General features: G+C 44.6%; 1 protein-coding gene across 1 annotated transcript in view; it reads right to left on the bottom strand.

Annotated features, from left to right (window-relative positions):
* cdkal1 (CDK5 regulatory subunit associated protein 1-like 1) overlaps window positions 1-8,739 on the bottom strand; it is a 185,911-nt gene that overhangs the window by 91,793 nt on the left and 85,379 nt on the right. Inside the window, exon 8 of the mRNA XM_047810996.1 lies at window positions 7,032-7,135. Coding sequence (XP_047666952.1) covers window positions 7,032-7,135 — 104 coding nt within the window. The remainder of the gene's footprint in view (window positions 1-7,031; window positions 7,136-8,739) is intronic.

The raw sequence follows: 8,739 nt of genomic DNA, 5'->3' as shown, positions 1-8,739 counted from the left end.
CTGACATCATTTTTGACCAATAGGCATTCACCATTCACACATGCACAAAATAGCCATGCAACTGATGAAAATAAAGGTGTGTAGAGAGCAAGACATCCGCAGAAACACACACACACACACACACACACACAGTTATTATAAACAGCTTCTGTTTACAGTAAATAGATATACAGTATTCAAATGAAACGAAGCATTAACCCTGATTGGAAATAATGTCTTCTAACAAGTGCACCAGCGTGTCATAGGACAATAAAAAGCACGGGGCACAAAGCTCTAATAACAACAGTCTGAAAACACAAAGGTGCTAATAGGCATCTCACAGAATAAAGCTATAAGTGGACATGAAGTAGGGCACGAGATTAATAAAAGGCATAAGTGTGTTTTATGAGAAGTGTCAGGAAAATAACAGGTACTAATCCTAAGCAGAGTCTTTTATAGGGTAAAGGACAGGGTGTGGAGGTTATAGTGCATAGAGTAAAGATAGCAGGGAATAGGTTGTAGCATATAGGGTAATGGGCTACAGTGCAGAGCGTCAGGGTACATAGTGTAGTTTATAGCATCAGGGTATGGGGTGTAGGTTATAGAGTCAGAGTATAGGGTGTAGGTTATAGAGTCAGGGTATAGGGTGTAGGTTAAAGGGTGAGGGTATAGGGTGTAGGTTAAAGGGTGAGGGTATAGGGTGTAGGTTAAAGGGTGAGGGTATAGGGTGTAGGTTAAAGGGTGAGGGTATAGGGTGTAGGTTATAGGGTGAGGGTATAGGGTGTAGGTTATAGCGTCAGGGTATAGGGTGTAGGTTATAGAGTCAGGGTACAGGGTGTAGGTTATAGCGTCAGGGTATAGGGTGTAGGTTATAGAGTCAGGGTATAGGGTGTAGGTTATAGAGTCAGGGTATAGGGTGTAGGTTATAGAGTCAGGATATAGGGTGTAGGTTATAGGGTGAGGGTATAGGGTGTAGGTTATAGAGCCAGGGTATAGGGTGTAGATTATAGCATCAGGGTACAGAGTGTAGGTTATAGGGTGAGGCTACAGAGTGTAGGATATAGAGTCAGGGTATAGGGTGTAGGTTATAGAGTCAGGGTACAGAGTGTAGGTTATAGGGTGAGGCTACAGAGTGTAGGACATAGAGTCAGGGTATAGGGTGTAGGTTATAGAGTCAGGGTACAGAGTGTAGGTTATAGGGTGAGGCTACAGAGTGTAGGATATAGAGTCAGGGTATAGGGTGTAGGTTATAGAGTCAGGGTACAGAGTGTAGGTTATAGGGTGAGGCTACAGAGTATAGGTTATAGGGTGAGGGTACGGAGTGTAGGTTATAGAGTCAGGGTATAGGGTGTAGGTTATAGCATCAGGGTACAGAGTGTAGGTTATAGAGTCTGGGTGTAGATTATAGGGTGAGGGTATAGGGTGTAGGTTATAGGGTGAGGGTATAGGGTGTAGGTTATAGCATCAGGGTACAGAGTGTAGGTTATAGAGTCTGGGTGTAGGTTATAGGGTGAGGGTATAGGGTGTAGGTTATAGGGTGAGGGTATAGGGTGTAGGTTATAGAGTCTGGGTGTAGGTTATAGGGTGAGGGTATAGGGTGTAGGTTATAGGGTGAGGGTATAGGGTGTAGGTTATAGGGTGAGGGTATAGGGTGAGGTTATAGGGTGAGGGTATAGGGTGTAGGTTATAGAGTCTGGGTGTAGGTTATAGGGTGAGGGTATAGGGTGTAGGTTATAGGGTGAGGGTATAGGGTGAGGTTATAGGGTGAGGGTATAGGGTGAGGTTATAGGGTGAGGGTATAGGGTGAGGGTTATAGGGTGAGGGTATAGGGTGTAGGTTATAGGGTGAGGGTATAGGGTGTAGGTTATAGGGTGAGGGTATAGGGTGAGGTTATAGGGTGAGGGTATAGGGTGTAGGTCAAATCGTATCCACAAAGGGCCGGTGTGGGTGCAGGTTTTTATACAAATCAAGCAGAAGCTACACCTGATTCCACCTGTTTAACCAGTTGTTCTTGGCTTTTAGTAGACTGGTGTTGCTTCTGCTTGGTTGGAATGGAAACCTGCACCAAACCTGGCCATTCCGGATTAGACCGGACACAGCTGGTTTAGGTTATAGACTGAGGATATAGGGTCAGGGTATAGGGTGTAGTTTATTAGGTATAGGGTGCAGGTATGGGGCATAGGGTATAAGTGAGTATAGACTGCTGTCCACTGGGTGTAAGGTATAGGGAGTAAAGCAATGGGTGTAGTATAGGGTGGAGAGTGTAGACAGTAGTGTATAGGGATTAGGGTATAGGGTACAAGGAGTGGAACGCAGGGTATAGTGTGGGTGTAGAGTACAGGGGGCAGGAAGTAGGAGATGGGCTAGGATGTAAAGAGTATAATGCACAGGGTGATGGGTAAAAGGGTAAAAGGAGTAGGGTACAGAGAGTAGGGCACCAGGAGCAGGGCATATGGAGTGTAGCTGTGTGATTAATCACTAACACACAGAGCTTGTAAGTGGAGGGGGAGGGAGAGAGGGGGGGAGGGGGAGAGAGTGAGTGTGTGTACAGTAGTGAATGTAAAGCAGCGCTGCCCCCTGTTGGAGCTTACGAGTACACTCAACAATCCCCTCCCCCACCACACACAAACACTCACCACACACACACACACACACACACACACACCCTTCCCCCACTACACACGTTCCTTTCACAGCCAATCTCTTTCTTAAGTGTATGTTCTACTGTGGGTATAGAGTTGCACAATTTGATACACACACACACACACACACACACACAACCACACACACACACACACACACACACACACACACACACACACACACACACACCTCAACTTGCACATAACTAAAGCACATTTGTGTAACCGGACACTCACAGGGTCATGTGACCTTTGACCTGACTGACACCACAGAAGCACAGAAACCCCCAAACCCCAAGTGTGAGAAACAGGAGGTCTGATTACTGTATATACACACACACACACACACACACACACACACACACACACACACACACACACACACACGCACGCAAAAAAAACATTCAAGGAGCTACAAGAAAAAACATGGAAAAAAAAAGAGAGAAAATGAAAAAAAAAGTTTAATTAGTTGCACTTTTTTAAGTGTAATTAACACAAACGATCATTTCTAATACAAAAACAGAAATACACAATGAAAGTGAAGGAAGGAGAGACGGAGAAAGATGGATAACTTGGATAGAGGGAGTGAGGAGTTGAAAGAGAAGCAGATGGAAGAAAATATCCAATAATAATAGAGAGATAGAGAGAGAGAGAGAAGAATGGAGGGATGAGATGGAGAAAGACTGTAGAGGAAAGAATGAGGAGATGAGGAGGTAAGTCACTGGGGTAACAGCACAGGGCTGGGGTAACAGAGTGATGCGTTTCCATGGTAACATCAGCATGGATTTAAATTCAGTTAACGAGAGAGAAGACGTGGCGCTGCGTTGACATTTTTACGTCTCACGCCGAGACTCGAGTGCACGTGAGAACATGAAGTGAGAGGTGAGATACTCCACAACGACCTGTGTGTGTGTGTGTGTGTGTGTGTGTGTGTGTGTGTGTGTGTGTGTGTGTGTGTGTGCGAGCCACAGTGAATAAGTCATGTGACACAGACAGCTGCTGTTTACAGTTCAGACATTACAACTTCAACATAGACACACATTTAACTCAAAAACACACACACGCACACACACACACACGCACGCACACACACGCACACGCACACACACACACGCACACACACACACACACACACGTCATTCCTCTTTTCACTTCTCCTTGTGAAGAAGCAATCCAACACAGAGGCACTGCCACACCAGTGTGTGTGAAGAGAAAGCATGTGTGTGAGAGAAAGTGTGTGTGTGTGTGTGTGTGTGTGTGTGTGTGTCCTCTGTGTGCATGTGTGTGTGTGTGTGTCCTCTGTGTAATTGAAATCAGCTCCTCTCCTTTTACAGTGTTAAAGGTAAGAAGGGAACATCTGGTGCACGAGGACACGAGGGAATGAGGAGAGAACTGAGATACAACTCTCTCGCATGCACGCGTACACACACACACACACACACACACACACACACACACACACACACACACACAGGATAGAGCATAGAGACACACCACAAGAGCTTTCCTGCTGTATCTGGATAGACAGGACAATATCAAACACGGGACACAAGTTACAATTTTCACTTTATTTATTTATTTATTTGTTTGCATGTTTGTTTGTGTTTGTTTGTTTGATGCTATGATTGGTTTACAAAGTCAATGAGAACGTGACTTTTTTTTTTTTTTTACTTTGTCATGTTTGTCAGAGAGAAAAAAAAAGGAAGAAAAGAAAAGAAAAAAACAAAGCAAAACAAGAAAAGACCCAAGAATGTGAAGAAAAATGAGGAAAACTATTTTTTTAGATGAAAAACAAAAGAAAAACAAGTAAAAAATAAAGATACATATAAAATAAATACATATAAAGTCCAGCAAAAAAAAAAAAGAAAACGACCAACCGAACTGTCCAAAGCGTGCAACTGTCTAAACAAGAAAATCCTTGATTCTGATTGGACGACAGGTCTGTATGCACAGTGCGCTCTGATTGGATTTAAAACACACACACACACACACACACACACACACACACACACACACACACACACACACACACACAACAACAAAGAATAAATCCAGTGTGTTTCTCCTCTTGTGTTATTAGCACACACACTCGGTGAAGTGCGCACTCAGCAGATCGAGTTACAGACTCCTTTTTTAGGACATGTCCATCGACACTGCTTCATTACTGCATTCAAAGTACAGGGGCATGATCACGTGACATCACGGCACAGTGTGTGTACAGGAGAGACCAAGAAACAGTGCAGAACTGTGTGTGTGTGTGTGTGTGTATGTGTATGGTATACATTAAACTGTCTACATTAAACATGTGTGTTATTTCTAACTGTCTGTCTCTGCATGTCTGTGTTTGTGTGCATGCCTCAAGTGTATGAGCACGGAAGTGTGCATCAGGTATGTCTGGCTTGTGTCTGAGAGTGTGTGTGTGTGTGTGTGTGTGTGTGTGTGTACCATTAGTGGGATGTGTTTGTTTGACAGATCAGTGTGTTTTGTCAGAGAATGAGCAGGTTTTTAGATGTTCAAGTGTCTATCTAGCTCTTTTTTACACACACACACACACACACACACACACACACACACACACGTTTCCTTTAGAGCAGAAATCAGCACCTCTCTGGAATGTGTATACACTGACTTGACCTGTGTGTGTTTTTCCTTCCAACTAAACTTGGCTAGGCTCAGTACTGGGGTCACATCGCAGTGCGTGCACACACACACACACACACACACACACACACACACACACACACACACACACACACACAAGTACGTAAGGACATGTCTGGTGTGTCTAACTGTAACCAGTTAGCATGGCACTAGCCCCTGGTGGGACTGCTGGAGGTTCTGATCGACAGGAAGCTGTGATGAAAGTTTGCGGTGCTCGACTGGCCTCCCAAATCCGCTGAATAAAAGATGAGGTGTAAATAAATAATAAGTCGAGTCGAGGCTCGTCGATACTTTAATCTTCTCAGCCTGCCTTCACCGAACATCAATCGGCCTTCAGAAAAATACAGGCATTTTAAAAAGCGCTTCATATGAAGGGAGTGGAGCAGCAGGCTGTGGTGGTGATGTTCACTGGATCAGCTCGACCCTCACTGGGTCCTATCACACTCACTGCTCTTACTGCTGTGTTTACTGTACAAACAACACTAACAACACCAGGGCTGTCACAGCAAACACCTGAGCATGTGCACCAGATTCTGACAATAACAATTACGAGAGAGAGAGAGAGAGAGAGAGAGAGAGAGAGAGAGAGAGAGAGAGAGAGAGAGAGGGGGAGACAGGGAGAGAAAGACAACAGGACGGTTTATGGAAAACAAGCTGATTTGCCTAACACCACGCTGCCCCAACAGCAAACACACCAGTGGCAGTAATGACCATGAACCAGCAGCCGAGCCTGACACAGCACCACCTTTGACCATGGAGTCAGAGGACAGAGGGCGGGGCATATGCAAATTAGTGCAGTTAAACTATCAACTCTATGGCGATGACAGTCAGGAAAATACTAAAGAGATTAAGGAGTTCACACGGCCCTAACACACACACACACAAAGCCCTAACTAACAAGCACACAGCCCTAACACACACACACACACACACACAGCCCTAACACACACACACAGCCCTAACACACACACACACACACAGAGCCCTAACTAACACACACACAGCCCTAACACACCCACACATTCACACACTCTTATAAACTATTCTCAAAACACACCCATGGACCAAAACATTTAGAAATTCAGTGCACGTGCAAGCACACACACACAGCCCTAACACACACACACAGCCCTGACACACACACACACACACACAGCCCTGACACACACAGCCCTGACACACACACACACACACACACACACACACACACACACACACACACACACACACACACACACAGTTCCTCTTCCCCTGATCAGTTGATCAGTTCTTTCTCCTTCCTCCTTTTACACTGCTGTTTACTTCCTGGTTTCTCTTCCCTTCCCTGCTAGTTAACACACATACTGTACACAAAGCCTAGGAAGTGTGAGGTCAAAAAAAAAAAAAGGTTCCATTTGTTTCCCAAGTTTCAAACGAAAACAAAGATGAGGAGTTGGTGTATAGTTCAATCATGAGTAACTTTTATATTATTTAAACCCAATTCGATTCACCCGATTCATACGACAGTCGATTCGTTTGCAATGTGATTCATCCGAGGAGCAAATGATCCCTAAGATATGAATGATTCAAACCGGGAAATGCTTCATTAGCCTTATTAATCTGATTTAATCACCTCAATTCATTCTCTCTCTCTCTCTCTCTCTCTCACACACACACACACACACACACACAGCAATCAACAGGAGACCATTAATGCCTTAATGTTCCTCATCCTCTTGAGATCCGCTCAAGATGCAGAAGAGTACTCACCCTGGAAGGACTGCCTGGCTCGTTCCACCAGTTCCTCGATGGGGTAACTGGCCAGGTCGCCGCGAGCATGCTTGGTTTTGCAGTAGGTGCAAGCGTTCAGACATCTAAAAGGACAGGAAGAGAAAGACAAGACTTTAATAAACAAAAGAAACACTTTGCATGCGGACCATCACAACCCTTTGTCTTATAGGAGGTTATGAATTGTCTAGAACGGCAACTCTGAGATTAGCTCAGCTGCAAAATCACAGGAACGTCTAAAAACGCCAAAGCCGTAGAACTGAAACCGTGTTCTCGGCAGTGTGCTGAGAGACACGAGTTCCAGCTCATTTCCCCTCCAACTAAGATAGAGTGTAAAAAATGAACTTCACACCAGGAGGGTTCAGGAGCCACACAGTCAGGCAAGCAAGACACAAGAGCTCAGAGGCACGACATGAGTGAAGCCTTCTCGCAGCAGGAGGAACTGAAACTCAACTCCTCCTGGCTAGTCGTTATTAGCAACATTACTGTAGCATCGTTTCTGGACAGATCTTCTTTTGTTATTCAAAGCCTGAAACAGCCTGAGGAGGTGTGTGTAGATCAGAGATGACATTATTATGGTAACGCAGCCAGAGATAAACTTATACACGACAGTAATGATCTAAAGGCTTAGATAACAGAGCTAGATGAAGCTCTTTATTTGTGTAATCATCTCTGAAAGGCCTCCACAGTCTGGCAGTATACCGGACTCTCTCTGCACTCGTTCTCCATCGCACGCCCCATCAGCCTCGGTGCCTGTCTTTAAATAGACAGGCCAGCTGGATGAATGAAGCTTTGTAGATGCTCCAGGCGACTCGTTTCTGACACGAGACGCTCGTTAATGGGGACCATCTATCTCGCAGCACTTTCCCAAATTAAAGCCCGTATTAAAAAGATGGAGGATGGGTCACGTCACCCGGGCATTAGGAGAAAACAGGTTCTCTTGAAAGAACCCTCCGAGCGCTTAGCGAGTAATTCTGCTTTAATGTAACTCGGGGAAAGATGAGGAAGAAAGATGATTACGATCTCATGACCTCACGTTAATATCTCCTCGCTTTATTAACGGTAAGCGTAACAAATTACGGCTGTGCAGGATCGAGTGCCATTCTATAGCACGTGCAGCTGAATAACCAGTGACGAAGATGTTGTTACGTCAAACCAGTGGTGATTATAACACCGGCTATTCGACCAGTACCGTGCAATTATTTATCACCTTAGAGTTTTAACATTTCTGTTTTGATGTTGTATTGTATTACATTTGACAGCAAAGGATAAAATAAACACAACTGCCTTCGTCGGTCCTTATTTTCTATCCCTGATTTATTTATTTTTTTCCGATTTAAAGACGAGCGTTCAAGATGTACACTCGGGAGTTTTATTGATCTGGATCGACATCCCAAATAAAACGTATACAGGCACATAATCCGTGTGATTCCGTGTAACTTTCCGGATTTTAATACTGATTAGACTTTTTCTTTTATTACAGACAGAACTGTAATGGGAGCCATCTGCCCTCTAATACCTGCTCCAACTGAACAGATCTGCTGGATGAAACCCGACGCTGCTCCCAGGTCGCCACCTGCATCGTCTTAATTTCATAATTACTTTCTTTGCAAAGCGTGCATTTCCACCCGTCATTAATTACGCGGGAAGATGCACGAGGACAATATGCATAGTCGCGAGACAGAGGACG

The sequence above is a fragment of the Tachysurus fulvidraco genome, chromosome 3, assembly GCF_022655615.1.
Source record: "Tachysurus fulvidraco isolate hzauxx_2018 chromosome 3, HZAU_PFXX_2.0, whole genome shotgun sequence".
NCBI lineage: Eukaryota > Metazoa > Chordata > Actinopteri > Siluriformes > Bagridae > Tachysurus > Tachysurus fulvidraco.
Note: the sequence above shows the minus strand (reverse complement) of the source record. Positions and strands in the feature narration are given on the sequence as shown.